General features: G+C 44.0%; 1 protein-coding gene across 8 annotated transcripts in view; it reads right to left on the bottom strand.

Moving 5' to 3' along the window:
• Window positions 1–9201: 9201 nt before the first annotated feature.
• Window positions 9202–18291, bottom strand: part of cnot4b (CCR4-NOT transcription complex, subunit 4b) — a 180753-nt gene continuing 171663 nt past the window's right edge. For all 8 annotated transcript variants that reach the window (XM_087997520.1, XM_043708934.2, XM_087997521.1 and 5 more), the window contains one exon: window positions 9202–10422. In XM_087997520.1, the coding sequence (XP_087853646.1) occupies window positions 10127–10422 (296 nt within the window). In that variant the 3' untranslated portion in view covers window positions 9202–10126. The remainder of the gene's footprint in view (window positions 10423–18291) is intronic.

The following is an 18291-nucleotide window of genomic DNA, read 5'->3' as shown; positions in this document are numbered from 1 at the left end:
TATGGCTCATGAAATAAATCTGAGCTCAGTTTGACAATGTGCGAGGAGGAAATTACACCACAAGTATTTCAAACAAGCAGGTTGGGTCCCTACTGGGAAAGCAGTGGGATCAGAACTGCAACATAAGATTCTCATAACTACAAATAAAAGGACGCTGGAAGGAAAGCTCATCACGGGGTGACTGTGGACTATGGAGGGAGGGAAGGAATAATACTGAAACCATTTTGGATCTGAAAGCATTACTGAGAGGTTCTTGCTAAGTGGGAGCTGGAGCCAATTTCTTCCTCTTATTTAACTCTTGGCCATTTAAATCTTGTCACTGCAGATTTCTGCGAAGGAAAGGGAAAGACATCTCTTGATGTCACATGACCTGATCAACAGGAAGGACCCCACCCTGCCTTCCACCAGTATTAAAGTGATCATAGCTGAAAATGTGTTGCTGGAAAAGCGCAGCAGGTCAGGCAGCATCCAAGGAACAGGAGAATCGACGTTTCGGGCATAAGCCCTGAAGAAGGGCTTATGCCCCAAACGTCGATTCTCCTGTTCCTTGGATGCTGCCTGACCTGCTGCGCTTTTCCAGCAACACATTTTCAGCTCTGATCTCCAGCATCTGCAGTCCTCACTTTCTCCTTAAAGTGATCATAGTCATTTTCAGCTTTGTGGCTGTTGGATTTTAAAGGGCTGTGGCTGAGGTTATAGTAAAGGAGTGGCACGGTGGCTCAGTGGTTAGCACTGCTGCCTAACAGTGCCAGGGATCCAGGTTCAATTCCACCCTCAGACGACTACCTGTGTAGAGTTTGCACAATCTCCCGTGTTGGCACGTGTTTCCTCCAGGTGCTCTGGTTTCCTCCCACAGTCTGAAGATGTGCAAGTTAGGTGAATTGGTCATGTTAAATTGCCTGTAGTGTTCAGGGATGTGCGTCAGGCAGGGGTAAATGTAAAATAATAGGGTAGGGGAATGGGTCTGGGTGGGTCACTCTTTGAAGGGTTGGTATTGACTTGTTGTGCCAACATTGGTTTCCGTTGAGGCTGGAGTTGGTGATTTTGAGAATATTTCTGAGTTCACCATCCACAGAGGCCACTGAGGACCCTAAGGAGAGTTGAATACAAATTCCCCAATTCAACTAGTCCCGTTTGCCTGCATTTGGCCCATGTCCCTGTAAACTTTTCCTATTCGTGTACCTGTCCAAGGTTGAGGGGGGACCTGAGTGAGGCCTACAAAATCATAAGAATATAGACAGAAGCTTTTTCCCAGAGTATGGGACTCAATTACTAGGGGTCATGAGTTCAAGGTGAGAGGGGAAAAGTTGAAGGGATATATGCGTGGAAAGTTCTTTATGCAGAGGGTGGTGGTTGCCTGGAATGCGTTGCCAGCGGAGGTGGTTTGGGCGGGCATGATAGCATCATTTAAGATGTAATTAGATAGATACATGAATGGGCAGGGAGCAGAGGCATACAGACCCTTAGAAAATAGGCGACAGGTTTAGATAGAGGATCTGGATTGGCGCAGGCTTGGAGGGCCGATGGGCCTGTTTCTGTGCTGTAATGTTCTTTGTTCTTTGTTCATTGCATTCCCCCTTGTCAGAAGGAACGTGGTTGGCCTGAGCACACGGCATTGCAGGTTTCTCCATGGTGTAGGGGGCCATTGGCAGAGAGCAATCTGTGTAAATTCAGAGACAGGTACCAGCACTGAGTTTGAGACAGTAGAAAAACTAAAGAATCCAAGATGGGAGCTAAAAGATAATGCGGGGTTTGGTCATCAGGCTTTTGATTGGCTGAATAACATATTAGGGTCTTGGGGAGCATGGTTTGTTAAGATTGGTCTTATTGTAGGCGCGGTCTTGCTTGTTGTTGCCTTCATCTTTTATTGTGCTTTACCTTTTATTAAGTCCTTTTTAAGTCGCATCACTACACGGCAATTTGTGGTCATTTCAGCTACCCCAGGAAGTGCTTACTCCTCTGATGGAACCCCACTGCTCTACTATTGTGAGGGATCTTGGGTCTTTTTTCCTGTTCTGGTTATTGGAGGACAGGGTTTTGGCCCAAGGGACCCCAGAAATGGAGGAAGAACCCTCTAAGTCTCAGACTCTGAAAATTATTTAGTCCATGTTGGGATCTATATTGTTTGTATTGGGCACAAGAGGGGCTGAGCTTATTATCTTCTTTCTCGAGGTGAGACCAGTAGGTCTCAAAGGGGGGAATATGGAAAATAAAGAGCATGAAAGCATGGGAAGGGTTAAAGCATGAAGACCACTGGCAATCTGTGGTCTATGGAAGGTAGAATGGGATGATAATAGTGGAATGTTCTTACACCAATTCGCAGAGTAAGGTTAAGGCTGAAAGGTCACTATGGCGAGATGAGATAACACAAGTAATAAAGCAAGTTTCTCTGTTAAGTGTTATTATGACAGGATTGGGACCATAAATATTTGGGACATGATATTAAAGTATCTAATTAATAGTTAGTAGAGTCAGCTTGAGACAGGAGACTATTGTAATAGATGGAATAGCTAAATATCTCTCATGACAGGTTAGTCTGAAATGAAAGATCACTGTAGCAGAGTTAGCAATAAATATCTAACCGTGACATTAGAATAACATTAAGTAGAATGTACAACTAAAGAGATAATGGGAACTAACATCACTGGTTTATTGTGTAGCTAGAGGGAGGTACTTTGATTAATATAGTTGGACATGCTGATAAGCTAACAGAAACATGATAAAAATATAAAAATCCACGGACCCTGACGTTCGGGGGCATTCGGGAATCTGCTTTCTCAGTGTCACAGTTTTTTGTTTGCAAATAAAAGACCTACATCTTGAGGAACTCTCTGCGTCTCCTGGTAATTCTCTATATTTTCTTCACGATAAATGCAGAACAATGTAAAATAGCCATTCATTAATACAGGAAATGGTCATATGTCAGATATTTAAATGTACACCTCTGTATGGGATCACATTTGTAGGGATGTGCATTTGTAATTGGGACAAATCAGGGAGCCCCTGTATTGATGTTTATGCCAAGTATCCACAAACCTTCAACTGAAGGTCAAGCAAGAATCCCAGTTCCATCATCGCCCAGAAATCTGGAGGTTAACATTCACTTCCTGTTTATCAAATCCATTTCCTGCATGATAAATTTGGCACCCACAGTGACAAATGGCAAATGCAAAGATGTTGGAGGAAGGTGTTTGAGAAAAATTTGTGTTCCTGTTTGCTCTGAGGATGATTGTTTTATACTGAGGCAAGCTGCATTTCACAGGGATCATTCCCTTTGGGACACCATGGTCCATTCCACAACCACCAATACCACCTCCCCTTCCCACGGGACCTTTCCATGTAACTGCAGAAGGTGCAACACCTGCCCCTTCACCTCCTCCCTGCTCACCATCCAAGGGCCGAAACAGTCTTTCCAGGTGAAGTAGCATTTCACCTGTACCTCGTTCAATCTTGTGGGTTGTATTCGCTGCACCCAGTGTGGCCTACTCTACATTGAAGAAACTAAATGCAGACTGGATGAGCACTTTGCGGAACACCTCCGATCCGTGCGCAAGCATGACTCCGACAGTTCTTAGCCGATTGTTTTAACACAGTGTCCTGCTTGCATTCCCACACTGCTGTCCTCAGCATTCTGCAGTGTTCTGGTGAATCATAGAGCAAATTGGAGGAACAACATCTCATCTTCACACTAGGCACTTTACAGTCTTCTGGGCATAATACTGAGCTCAAAATCTTCAAATTGTGAACCAACCCCCATTTTTTCCCTTTCTTTTAGCTAGTTAATCATGTCCTCCCCCCCATTCCACTTACTGTCCTTTCCAGTCTGGCGGTTAGACACACCATTGTAATGCCATTTTCACATTCCAATCACTTAATCTGAACTATTAACATCTTTTCCTCATTAGCACCCAAAACCCATTACCCCCTCCCAAACTATAGCATAAATGCTGACCCCCCCAACACGCTCTGATGAAGAGTCATCCAGGCTTGAAACATTAGCATGAATTCTCTCCATGGATACTGTCTGAACCGGTGTGACCTCCAGCATTTGTTGTTTTCTGCTCAGTAATTAAAGCTGATGGATTATAACATAGGCTAGGCTGGGACCTGGAAGATGTGAACCGTCCACCAATTATGACAGTGCCAGTGCTTTTCTAAAGACTTACTCAGAAATTCTTGGGTGAAATTCGGTATCAGTTTTTCTGCATTTAGTGTAAAATTGACTGAAATTTACCACCTAGGCAAGCTTACTTTAGCTGTAATTATATCTCTAAATACATACTTATTAGCAGTTTAGCCTGTGCACAGTTGGAAGTTTTTTTTGTTTTATGTTTAGTGGTGATTAGAGATTTTGATGACTGTCCTATATATTCTCCAGTAATTATTTTGGGGATTGTTGCTGAAGTTAAACTATGATAATCCTTCTGTGACAAAAGCACAGGTTTCAAGAAAGTCTTGCATTTTTATTATGTCTTTTGTGAGCACAGGGTGCCCTAGAGAACTTCACAGTCAATTAAGTACTTTTAAAATACAATCACTGTTGCAATGAAAATATGACACAGCAAGCTCCAATAAACAATCATAGGAAATGGTAATAAAATGTTTCTGAATATTGATTGAGGCATACGCATTGGCCAAGGTATTGAGTTATCTCCCCTTCTTCTCTTCAATATGTTGAAGCTTTTTCACCTACCTGAGAGGGAGGACAAGGCCCTAGCCTAACATCTCAGTAAGACTCCATCAGTACTGCACCAGGAGATCAGCTTTGACTTCTTTGTGCCCAATGCCAGGAGTGGGAATTGGAGCCACTGCCTTCGTTGGCTAGTGACCCACAGTTGGTCAGAGGTGGATTTGACCATTCTTATCAAGACTACAATCCATTCCAAACATGAGAAAGGTTGGAAGAAAATCACGAACAGGAACCCATCATGGTCCAGTTCTCCCAGAGATGGGGGTCAGATTCTATGTGAATGTCTGTCTTTATTTAGTTACTAGGTTCAGATCAGTTGGCGGTACAACACATCATACAACTGCCTATGAATTGGCAAGAATTGGGAATCTCAGCCAGGGGAAGGCTCTTAGTGGTTTTGCAGAATATGAACATTGCTGCCTAGACAAGCATTTGCTGCCTCGCCCTAATTGAACTGAGGGGGTTTCTTCGCTATTTCAGAGCCTAGTTGAGAGTGGGTCTTGAGATATATGTAAGCCAGACCAGGGAAGGATGACAGATTTCCTTCCCTAAAGAACATTAGTGAACCAGATGTTTTTTTTCAAACAAGGAATCAATTAAATTTCTGTGGTCACAATTACTGAGATCAACTTTTCATTCCAGGTTTAACGGACTGAATTTAAATATTCCCGATGCCTTGATGGCATTTGATCATGGGCCCTTTGATAGGAATAGTGCAGAGAGAGCTTTACTCTGTATTGACACCTGGGCTGTACATGTCCTGGGAGTCGATAGTGTGGTGCTGGAAAAGCACAGCAGGACAGGGAGCATCCAGGGGAGCAGGAAATTTGACATTTGAGGCAAAAGCCCTTCATCAGAGATGAAGGGCTTTTGCCTAAAACATGGATTTTCCTGCTCCCCGGATGCTGCCTGACCTGCTGTGCTTTTCCAGCACCACACTATCGACTCTAATCTCCAGCATTTGTGGTCCTTACCTTCGTCGTGTCCTGGGAGTGTTGATAGGGAAAATTTAGAGGATGTTTTACTCCAAATGTAACCCCATGCGGTACATGTCCTGGGAATGTTGGGGACAGTGTAGAAGAAGCTTTACTCTGTATCTAACCCCATGTTGTCTTGTCCTGTGAGTGGTTGATAGGGACACAGCACAGTGAGTCTAGTAACTGCCTTTCACCACTGTTTATCTTGCAGCACTTGTGCCAAAGTTCTCCCGCTGCACTTGGGAGGTTCAAACTGATATCCTACTTCATTATTAACATAGGGCTCAGCATTTCCAGTCCAGTCACATACCCTCAACCCTGATATTCTCATGATTCAATATATTTATATTTTATTTCAGTCATGACCGCTCCTTTGTTCAGGAGTTAACTGCATAGAACCAACTTCCAGTTAGCTTCAGCTCAATCTGAAACCAGAATGAGGTGTTCAAGCCAAACAAAATGAACAAATAAGTGAGTCTGCTATGGTTCTGGTTCAGACATATTCTGTTGGGCTACTTACGAGACAAGAGATTGTATCGACAATAAAACCAGTCCGTTCACCTTGCTTCACCATTACAGCAAGTGTTTGAATAGAGTGTCAACTGACTGTTTTGGTGACAGTATATGAACACATTAGCTCTTCCTGCCTATCTTTGTGACTGTGGAGGTAAGAGTCAGTTACATCTTTAGGCTAAACATAGCTATGCAAGCAGATGTATGTAATAATCCACATCTTCAGACAACAAAGAACAATACAACACATCTTCATGATGTCAGATCATTTGGAACTACATCCACCCCCATCACTCCCAAATCTGTGCTATCTTTTGCTAGCCCTTTCGTATAGTCATGTTTGGTAATGCCTAGCAATGTTTACTCACCTGAATGTGGACTTCATCTTACTACATGATGAGTAACACCATGTGGCAACAGTGAATGGATCCCTAGAATTCGAGGCAAGTAGCAAGAGATGACCAGTTACAGTACAGTACTACAGCCATCTGAGCAGAGCTGAGGGAAATCCATGAAGAGGATGAAAGGTGGCACAGTGTTTAGTACTACTGCCTCATAGCACCAGGGATCCCGGTTTGATTCCAACTGTCTGTGTGGAGTTTATATGTTCTCCCTGCTTCTGCCAGATGCTCTGGTTTCCTCCCAGTCCAAAGATGTGCAGGTTAGGTGGATTGGCCATACTACATTGCCCAAGGTGTTTAAGGATGTGCAGCAAGATGGACTGGCCATGGTAAAAATTGCCCCGTAGTGTCCAGGGAAGTGCAGATTAGGTGGGTTAGCCAAGGTTGAAAACCCCATGTGGGGTTATGGGAAGGAAGTGGGTCTGGGTGGGATGCTCTTTGGAGGGTTCAGTGCAGAATTGATGGCTGACTGGCTTCTTTCTGCACTGTAGGGATTCTATGATTCTAGAAGTCCAGCAGCAGAAAAAGGAACACAAGACCCAGAGAAGCACTAGACCACAAAAAAAAGAGAAAATATTACACCAATGAACATAAGTTGTTAAAAAAAATGTCAGTCAGCCACAGTGCACAAAACAGTACAGTAAGAGCTTCTCGAGATGATGACGACTAGAATGTTAACATTGGATGCCATAAAGAACCTCACTTATGGAGCTCGGACTGACAGTTTCCAGAAAGTCATGAGTGGGACCATTTGGAGCTTCACCAGCAGCATGGAGATTCAAAATAGGAACAGAGCGCAGCAGCCTGCATGTCTCCAAGTATTACAGTGCACCAAGCAGAAAGATCAATTCTTCTTTTACTCTTCCTTTTTTTTTCCCTTTTAAACCCCCACACTACCGCCTAACTGCGGTAGTGCTTATTTTTTCCCCAGCACCCATGTTGTGTGTGTGCAGGTGTAGTGAGAGACACAAGGTACACAAATCTTTATTCAATTTCCACCACCAGGAAGAAAGGAAACACCCGAGTGACCAGTTACACAGTGCCCTTCACATCAAAGGGCAATGCTGTGTGATCAAAGATCAATTCAGCTTGTGGGAATATAATAAACCGACTGCAGGATTTTAGCTCCCTTGGTTATGTATTCTTTGATGGAAAATTTTTGTCTTCAGATATGATGGCTAACATGTTGATTTTATGTGGTTCGTGATCACATTTATCTCATATAGGCAGTCAGCGATTTATTACAATTTCTGAGAGTTTACTAAGAGGCAGCAGTTTAAATTTACACAATCCATAACAGATCAGAATACTTTACTACTTCCAGATGGAGGGGTAGACACAGAGTGCTCCCACATCCTGGTGGACTATGTATCTTGCGGTACCAACATTCTTTGCTGTTTTCCCAGCTGGGAGCAGGGGAATACCTGATCTCTCCCAAGGAGATAGTGTGGTACGCCTGCCTGGATCTTGTCAACCCTCCCTCTCCTGTTTATATACCTTATTAATAGGGAGTTGGGAGGTGCTGTCTGGCCACCAAACCCATTATCCTGGTCGATGGCCACGGGACAGCATACCCATGATATCAGCTATTATCCCTTTGTTCATCTCGATTTGCAGATTAGCTTACATTCCATCTAGAGAGCATACAGTAATAATTGCAAATGGTTCTTGGGAGGTCTCCACTACTTCCAAAGGATCCTTAGAGAAGTGATAGAGCCACAAGGAGGTGACAAGCTCAGTTAATACTTGCAGGGGATCCTCAAGTTGGTTACAAGGTAATCTTAGGAGTTACAAAGTGCACTTGAAAGTTGGATTAATATTTACAAGAGGGTTTTTTTTGTGGGGGAATTAGAATTGTGTTGCTATGGCAATCATTGGACTAGAAATCTCGGCAAAGCTGGGGCATCAATGCAAATACCACATCACAGCTGGCGGAATTTGCATTTCAAACCTGTATTGGTGACCACAAAATGTGCTGTTGAAAATGATTTGTTTCTCCAGTGAAGAGAATCTGCTAGGCTTACTGGACGCCATACCTGTGGCAAAATGATCAACTCTCAACTATCCTCAAACTGCATACAAAATATTTTTTTGTTCAGGGGGGAAAATTATAGATGGGTGACAAACCTAGCCTTGCCAGTGACATCCACTTTCCAAGAATGAATAAGGAAACAAAACAGATTTGCAGCGAGATATCTGACACTGACTCATAGGAGAGACTCCTCAGGAGCAGAACTGATATTTGCACATCACTGGGGGTTCAAGTTGTTGAAAACAATCCTAAGAAGTTGGCTTAATAGTAGCAGGCAGGGAATTGATGCATTTCAGCTATATGTAGTGGTGAAGTCAGAATAGTTAATATTCTGATTTTTGAGAGGTATAACTTACAGGAGAAATGGCATCCTCAGGTAAGTTTACAAAGGGTTTTTCAGAGTGCATTAAAACATTTGGCGAGTCTCCACAAATTGTTCATCCCAACCCCCTACTCAATGTCTGCATAAGGTGCCTGACCTTCAGGAAACTTGAACACAGACCTCTGCACAGCAGCTAAGGCTAGAGTGGCTTGTTAGTGTTGAACGCAGGTGAATTCAAGAACAGACACATAGGTAGACGAAACGCGGCAGGATCAAGTTTTTTTATTATTTTAAGATTTAGTTTTGAATCTGAAGAGGTACAATTTTTTTAGTTTTAGCGTTGAGGTTAACCACACTCTTCAAATACTGCACGATGTCCAGAACCTACAGGTTACTTGAAGTGGCAGGCAGAGTTTCGAGAAGTTGTGCTCCTGATGAATGAAGTGACCCCAATGCAGTGCTATCCCAGAGCTCCCATTCCAGTGAATTTTAAATGCCAAGAGAGACAGACAGACACAGAGAAAGACAGATAAAGAAATGAGTATATACCACTCTGTGTTCAGCAGTTCTTTTATTGTTGTCTAGGTATTAAATTTGTGAATGCTTTTTAAAACATATTTCTTGTATTATTTAAGCTAAAGTCAAAATTAAAAAATCAAATTGTTTTAGTCAACTCATCCACTCCTCAGCTACATGCCCATTTATTACCATGAATCAAAATGCTTACCCAGCATGCCATACTCCTGCTGACCATGAACTCAAACTCTTAATTATGCATTAAGTATGAACTTTGATACCAGCTCTCCTGCATGTATTTTACTGTGCAATTTTCTCACATACCCACTTTTGGTGGATTTTTCTGCATTGTGAGGCATAATTTGATATTGCAAGAGGTACAGGCACAATGGGCCAAATGGCTTTGTTTGATGCTGTATTAATCTATTCTTCTAGGCAGCTCTTGTAGATCAGACACTGGTCAGCAGGAGGCACTACAGCCCACCCAAGAGGTGGGCAAGCATGCTGTCAAAAGACTGGTGAGCAGGAAAATCTCCTGGTAATTCTAACATAATGCTGCGATTGCATTGCATCTGGCACTGATCAGGAACTGAGATTGTTTGTACTGAGGGAGAGAGAGAAAAATAAGAAAGAAAAGACAGAAGGAGAGAGAAGAGGGGAGTAATTCAGTTTTCCTTAGTGACGATCCAATGTAGAGCTCTGTAGAAGATCTGTGGGGGTTTTGTTGGGGGGTCTGAAGGTGGTCTGGAAGCCTGGAGGTGGAGAGTGGAAGTTGCCTGGGTTGGCGGGTGGAGGGTAGGGGGACCAGCCGGCTCTGTGCAAGGGGATCTGTGTGTTGAAGGGGTTACTGTGCCCTGCTTGTGCTGCCGTGGGGCCGTCCATTTCTGTCAGTGTCTGAAGCGACTTCAGCCAATGTGGAGGGTTTTCATCCTGCAGAGTATCTAAGCTGTTCCCCGTAGATGCTGGGACACCTGTGGAGAGAGCAGACAACATGTGGGTACTGCTGGAATACCTAAATGCTTAATAATACACAAACACTGTTTCCAAAAGTGAAATATAATTTTCAGAGGCCATTTCGACCATCATATGCATAGCAGCTCTGCCAGCTAGTCTTTAGTCCTAAAAATATGACCTTCGAGTGAACATCCATTTCTCTATCATTTTTGAAGAGCAATTCAGGTATCATACGCTACTTATAAAAACAAAATTCATGTTCCCATAGCTTTTTTGCCAGTTGTTTAAAAGCATGTGATTCTATCCTCTTCTGACAGTAAGAACAGCGTCTCTTTCTTTATTCAAAATCTACAATTATGAACCTCTTCATAAAATTTCACTAATTTACTGTGCTCTGAGAATAGTCGCAACCTCTGGAGGCTCTCCAGAGAACTGTGTGAAAACTGGTATAAGATTCAGAACTGGACAAACCCTAATCACCCACGCCGATGATTGAAGTTATAAGTAGGGAGGGCATAATCCTTGACTACAGCTAGATTATTAGAATCTGAAAAGGAATGAAGCAACTAAAAGGCTAAAGGATGATTCAAACAAGTTATCTAAAAACAGCAAGTTTATTTTCTCTTTTAGAAAGCACCTTTGAAAACAATGCAGCAAATACCAAAGGGGCAAAACCAGTGAATCGGGGAGATTCAGGAAGGATTGAGAAATTAGAATGAGGATTATAAACTCAATTTCTGTGATGCTATGTGGTCTTTGAGGAATGGGTTGATGGGCAAGGGAGACTAATGCTGAACAATTCCAGATTGGAGGGGAAGAAATCAGGATACATCTTAGAGAAGAGCTTCAATAGTGGAGAGCAGAGCAAACAAGTGTATTCTGGTCTGTCAGTTTTGAATGCATGTGTGAGAGAGGTGGTTCAGGGTTAAAGAACAGGTTGTACAGCACCAGGCTGGGTCTAAGCATGTGTCAAGCAAGTTGATGCAATAGAGATTAGAGGGACCCTGGTACCATGAAGAGCCATCAAATAGGAAGGGTTGAGGGATATGGGCCAAGTGCTGGCAAATGGGACTAGAGTAATTTAAGATATCTGGTCAGCATGGATGAGTTGGATCGAAAGGTCTGTGCTGTACATCTCTAGGACTCTAAATAGGATTGGTTCGCTTTGAGCAAAGTTGGAACTCAGGCAGGATCCAATGAGTATAGCAACGACATGAACCAACGGTGAAACCGGAGATATTGAGCCAGGAAGAACTGTCACACAGATGGAAACTTGGCCTGCTTTTGTGGATCATTAATGAAAATGTTTCAATAGAAAAGAGATCAAGGATAGAATCACATGCTTTTGGTGAATTTGTCAATATTTATCTGTCAAATTAAATCACAAACAGGATTGGCTGGTCATGTATTAAATATTAAACAGACCTTCCTTTGTGGCTTCTGCACTTCCCAACATTTCAAAGTCAATGAACTTGAAAAAGAAGTCTGATTGCAAATTGCTTTGGGGCAAATGATGAGAAAGTTTAAGCATTTTCCCAAAATTTACTCTTTACCCATAGCAGGGGAAGGCTTTACAAAACATTAATCAATGGGAAGTTATATTGCTAACAGTGAACTCTCTAGATTTCAAGCATAGACTGGTTTACAAAACAGCGAAGGAACAGAATCTAGCTTCAGATCTTAATACAGTAGAAATAGGAGGAATTCCTGAACTCACCTATGAAGTCAGGCAAGCATAGTTTTATGGATTTATTCCTGATATTCATGTGAAACCTCAGTTTTCCCAAGTTAGAATAATTAAAACCACAGGTAAATGTGGCTGGCAACTTCAGATAACAGAACTAACACTGGAAAGATGAGGTAGCAAGTAATCAGACAGTCTTAATCTTAGAGGCAAAAATATTGATCAGTTCCTCACATTTGTTGGAGGTGAACATGAAGATGAAGGGGGAAGAGGGTCTTAAAATGGCAATTTACAGTCCAGAACAGAACCTGGAATCCCAGCATGTCTCGGAAATGGGGTTCAATAGTGGTGGATAACACAATACTGGCTTCTGTGATTCAAGTAGATCTGACAATGTGACTAAATTACTTGTTGCCTACAATTATTTATAATCCTTGCCACTTGCCCTCAAGGGTGCAGAGATGAGGGCTGTAGTAGGGGGAACAACTGAGCTGAGAGACAATGATGATCCTCGAGGACACTGGAGCAAAAATAGATGTGAGTCTCTCTCTCTCTCTCTCATTAGTGCTGCCAGAACTGCTGAGCCTCTCCAGCAGTTTCTGTTTTGTGTCATATACTGGGGGTACATTTGCCACACACAAAATTCAACTCCACGTAGGGGAAGGAAAATGCACCATTTCAAAGTCCATACTGCTGAACACTTGCACCACACTCGAATAAAAAAAACCAGAGGACTGGAAGGCAAATTGATACAAATGAAACAAAGATTGCGCCAAGGCTGATTGGATTCAAATCAATTGTAAATGAAGCACTTAGCATGATTGTGTAATTGGTAATGTGCCTGCATACAAAACAGAGTAGATCTTTACAATCAGAGCACACTTGCAAGGTATTTCCAATGTATACAGGAAAAATGAAAAAGCATCAATAGCATGCAGCATCTGAACTGATCCTATGAGTGCAATGTTGAGTATCATTGACATGAAATGGAGCCAAAATATTGCTAGAGTTCCAGAGTTTGGCTGTAATCAGTGAGACATGTGGTTAGCACTGCTGCCTCATTGCGTCAGAGACCCAGGTTCAATTCCCGCCTCAGGCAACTGTCTGTGTGGAGTTTGCGCATCCTCCCAGCGTCTGCGTGGGTTTCCTCTGGGTGCTCCGGTTTCCTCCCACAGTCCAAAAATGTGCAGGTGAGGTGAATTGGCCATGCTAAATTGCCCGTAGTGTCAGGTGAAGGGGTAAATGTAGGGGAATGGGTCTGGGTGGGTTGCTCTTCGGAGGGTCGGTGTGGACTTGTTGGGCCGAAGGGCCTGGTTCCACATTGTATGTAATCTAATCAATGGGGAATGACCAGGGAACTTGCTGCACACTAATCTATTAGGTCCTCCTATAGAATGATGCACCATTTCCTTTAGCAGCATCTCAGTATATTCCTTCCTCTCTCATTGTTAACTTAAACACCAAGTATCATTAATGCTCTCTTCTGAACAACTCTCCACCCCACTGTTCCAACTTTGAAACACCGATGAAACACTGCAAACACAGTGCTGTACTCATTGTGAAAATTCAGACATGGTGCAGTGGATATTACAGTTATACCATGAAAGTTACACAGCTGAAACACATTTGACTGCAAATGAGGTATGGCACATTAAGGGAGCAAACAATAGTCAACTAGTAAATTCACAATGTGGTTTTGGACTAAGAGATAGAGACAAGTAAATACCCAGTTAATGACTAGTTCTTGCTTACTCAAGTAGCAAGCAAACAGGCAAATTATTTGTATGTGTAGGGGAGAGGAGACAGACATTAGATTTTTATTGTAGTCATCCCTGCTTTGCTTAAGGTCAACAATTCTTCCTCAGCGCAAAATTGGGTCACAAAAAAAAAGGTTCTCCTCAGGAGTAGGAGAGAGAAGGGTAACAAGAATAAAAGGTACATAAATTATGGCAGGTTTGGATAAGGGAGACAAAGAAAGGCATTTCCATGATGTACGAGAACTTGGGTTTGCAAAGTTTTGGAGTAAAAGTGTAAAGGCTCTGGAGGATTTGGGGAAGAACCTTTTAAGCAGCAAATGGTAACAACCTGAAATTCACCAGTGAAGGTGCTGGAGATGAAATAATCAATTATTTCAAAAGGAAATTGGACTGGTAGGAAAAAAACTCCCTGGGGCATGGTTATGGATTGTGGCATGGTTATGGATTGTGGCAATGTGGCTGGCTGATTGCAGTACAAACCACCAGCATGCACTCAATTGCTTGAATGTTCTGCTGTGATTCCACATCTAGAACAAGTTACAAGACAGACCTGTTGAGGTTTACTCATTTGGTATTTGATATGATCATTTGAGTTTGTAAAATGTAATCCTTTTGAATTGATCAACACCTAACAGCAGCCACAAATTCAATTCCTTCCACTGCCACCTATGCAGACTGACTAGAAGGATTGGGATATGGGAGAGGGTGGCCAGCATGGAAAGGTCCTACCTTGGAGGGCTGTATTACAATCTTCTTGCTATCAAACTCATATCAGTTGTAAGGCAGAATAGAAGCTGTATGGCCTGAGAATCCCATCATTAAAGTGAAGAATCTTCCTTCAAAGTAATATTTAGTTAGGCCTGAGTAAAAGGTGTGTTCTAAAGGCATTAAGATTGACATTTCAGTTGGAATTGAGCAGCTCCATGATTGCACTTCACCACACACACTGAAACCTTTGCTTCTTCTCTCTGTCCTATTGAGTCCTTGCATTCCAAGTAAACTCAACACTTCTACCATTAATTTTTGCTATTCAGGAAATACTTCAAAAACATATTCAAACCCATCGACTTAACATCTCTTTCTGGAGTCTTTATAGTAGTGTGCATGAGGCTTCAAAACAATGCCAGTGACACTATTTGCAATGGCTTAGCCAATCAGATTGAAAGCAAGCTCAAAATAAAGTTGACTGTAGCTGAAATCAGTGCAAAAAGGAGAATTACACATTTGCTCAAAAGCTTTCCTGCCTAGCCACGATCGTTCTGTTACGGATCGGACCAGGTTTTCATTGCCACATCCGAACTCATCTCGGCATACCTCGACACGGTCCTGTCCCCATTAGTCCAAGAACTCCCCACCTACGTTCGTGACATCACCCACGCCCTCCACCTCCTCCAGGATTTCCGCTTCCCCGGTCCCCAACGCCTCATCTTCACCATGGACATCCAGTCCCTGTACACCTCCATCCCCCATTACGAAGGACTCAAAGCACTCCGCTTCTTCCTTTCCCGCCGTACCACCCAGTACCCTTCCACCGACACCCTCCTTCGACTGACCGAACTGGTCCTCACCCTGAACAACTTTTCTTTCCAATCCTCCCACTTTCTCCAAACAAAAGGAGTAGCCATGGGCACCCGTATGGGCCCCAGCTATGCCTGCCTCTTCGTAGGGTATGTGGAACAATCCATCTTCCGCAACTACACTGGCCCCACCCCCCATCTTTTCCTTCGCTACATTGATGACTGTATCGGCGCTACCTCGTGATCCCACGAGGAGGTTGAACAGTTCATCCACTACACTAACACCTTCCACCCCGACCTCAAATTCACCTGGACAGTCTCGGACTCCTCCCTCCCCTTCCTAGACCTTTCTGTTTCTATCTCAGGCGACCGAATCAACACGGACATCTACTACAAACCAACCGACTCCCACAGCTACCTGGACTACACCTCCTCCCATCCTGCCCCCTGTAAAAACGCCATCCCATTCTCCCAATTCCTTCGTCTCCGCCGCATCTGCTCCCAGGAGGACCAGTTCAAAATACGTACAACACAGATGGCCTCCTTCTTCAAGGTCCGCAATTTCCCCCCCGACGTGGTCGACGGTGCCCTCCACCGCATCTCCTCCACTTCTCGCTCCTCCGCCCTTGAGCCCCGCCCCTCCAACCACCACCAGGACAGAACCCCACTGGTCCTCACCTACCACCCCACCAATCTCCATGTACAGCGCATCATCCGCCGTCACTTCCGCCACCTCCAAACAGACCCCAGCACCAAGGATATATTTCCCTCCCCTCCCCTATCAGCTTTCCGTAGAGACCACTCCCTCCGCGACTCCCTTGTCAGATCCACACCCCCCACCGACCCAACCTCCACTCCCGGCACCTTCCCTTGCAACCGCAGGAGGTGCAACACTTGCGCCCACACCTCCCCCCTCACTTCTCTCCAAGGCCCCAAAGGAAACTTCCATATCCGCCACAGATTCACCTGCACCTCCACCCACATCATCTACTGCATCCGCTGCAGCCGGTGTGGCCTCCTCTATATTGGAGAGACAGGCCGCCTACTTGCGGAGCGATTCAGAGAGCACCTCTGGGCCACCCGGACGAACCAACCCAACCACCCTGTAGCACAGCATTTCAACTCCCCCTCCCACTCCACCGAGGATATGCAGGTCATTGGACTCATCCACCGCCAAACCACAACAACGCGACGGTCGGAGGAGGAGCGCCTTATCTTCCGACTGGGAACCCTCCAACCACAGGGGATGAACTTGGACTTCACCAGTTTCTTCATCCCTCCTCCCCCCACCTTGTCTCAGCCGAATCCCTCCAGCCCGGCACCGCCTTCCTGACCTGCAGTCTTCTTCTTGACCTCTCCGCCTCCATCCTACTCCGACCTATCACCCTCACCTTGACCTCTTTCCACCTATCACATTTCCAACGCCCCTCCTCCAAGTCCCTCCTCCCTACCTTTTATCTTCTCCTGCTGAACACTCTCTGCTCATTCCTGAAGAAGGGCCTGTGCCCGAAACGTCGAATCTCCTGTTCCCTGGATGCTGCCTGACCTGCTGTGCTGTTCCAGCAATAAAGTTTCAACTTTCATTGCCACAGACCAACCACTCTCAACAAGGTAACTTGTACATTTGCTGGATTTGTAGATGAGGGTTGGGAAGAGGTCGTAGTCGAAAAGTGTGGCACTGGAAAAGCACAGCAGGTCAGACGGCATCCAAGGAGTAGGAGTGTCAACATTTTGGGCAAAAGTCCTTCATCAGGAATGAGTTTTTTGCTTCAGTATTCAGAAGAGAGCGGGCCCTTGTTGATAGTGAGAACACAGTGAACCAGGTCAATAGGCTTGAACAGTTTGATTTTAAGTGGATGTGCTAGAAATTCTGGGAAGCATAAAGATAGATAAGTCCCCAGATATAGCCAAGGTTCTGGATGTAGGTTTCAGCTGTTTCGTCACCATACTAGATTACATCATCAGTGAGCCTCCAGATGAAGCACTGGTTGTATGGCCCGCATTTTGTTTGTTGTTATAAACAAAAACACAAATAAAAAGTGGGTCATGCCCCCAGTACTTCACCCAGAGACTCACTGCTGTACATCTCTATGACGCTGTTACCGAGTATTGTGGCGAAACGTCTGAAACTAAATCTTCCAGTTCAGCAAACAAACATACATCCAGAATGTCAACCTGAGCTAAACATGTTTTCAAAACTCGTAAATATCAAAGGTTACTATGGGAAGCGAGAAATGAGTGTTCTGCATCTCTGGCGATGATTTTTGCATCCTCAGTCTCCATGGGAGTAGTACCAGATGATTGGAGGGAGGCGAATGTTGTTCCTCTGTTCAAGAAAGGTAATAGGGAAACCCCTGAGAAATACAGACCAGTCAATCTTACATCTGTGGTTAGCAAGGTACTAGAAAAGATCGAGATAAGACTTCTAACAATTTGCAAAAAACAGTTTGATTAAAGATACCATGGTTTTGAGGGGGGGGCAGGTCATGCCTCATAAGCCTTATTAAGTTCTTTGAGGAAGTGACGAGACAAGCTGACGAAGGTCATAGAGTCAGAGATGTACAGCATAAAACAGACCCTTCAGTCCAACTCGTCCATGCCAACCAGATATCCCAACCCAATCTAGCCCACCTGCCAGCACCCAGCGCATATCCCTCCAAACCCTTTCTATTCATTTACCCATTCAAATGCCTTCTAAATGTTGCAATTGTACCAGCCTCTACCACTTCCTCTGGCAGCTCATTCCATACACGTACCACCCTCGATGTGAAAAGTTGCCCCTTAGGTCTCTTTCATATCTTTTCCCTCTCACCCTAAACCTATGCCCTCTAGCTCTGGACTCCCTGACCTTAGGGAAAAGACTGTCTATTTACCCTATCCATGCCCCTCAATTTTGTAAACCTCTATAAGGTCACCCCTCAGCCTCTG

The sequence above is a fragment of the Chiloscyllium plagiosum genome, unplaced genomic scaffold, assembly GCF_037043375.1.
Source record: "Chiloscyllium plagiosum isolate Xiang-an unplaced genomic scaffold, Cpla_swu_hap1 HiC_scaffold_19, whole genome shotgun sequence".
Taxonomy (NCBI): Eukaryota; Metazoa; Chordata; class Chondrichthyes; order Orectolobiformes; family Hemiscylliidae; genus Chiloscyllium; species Chiloscyllium plagiosum.
The sequence above is the reverse complement of the archived record's forward strand: the minus strand, read 5'-3'. Positions and strand labels throughout refer to the sequence as shown.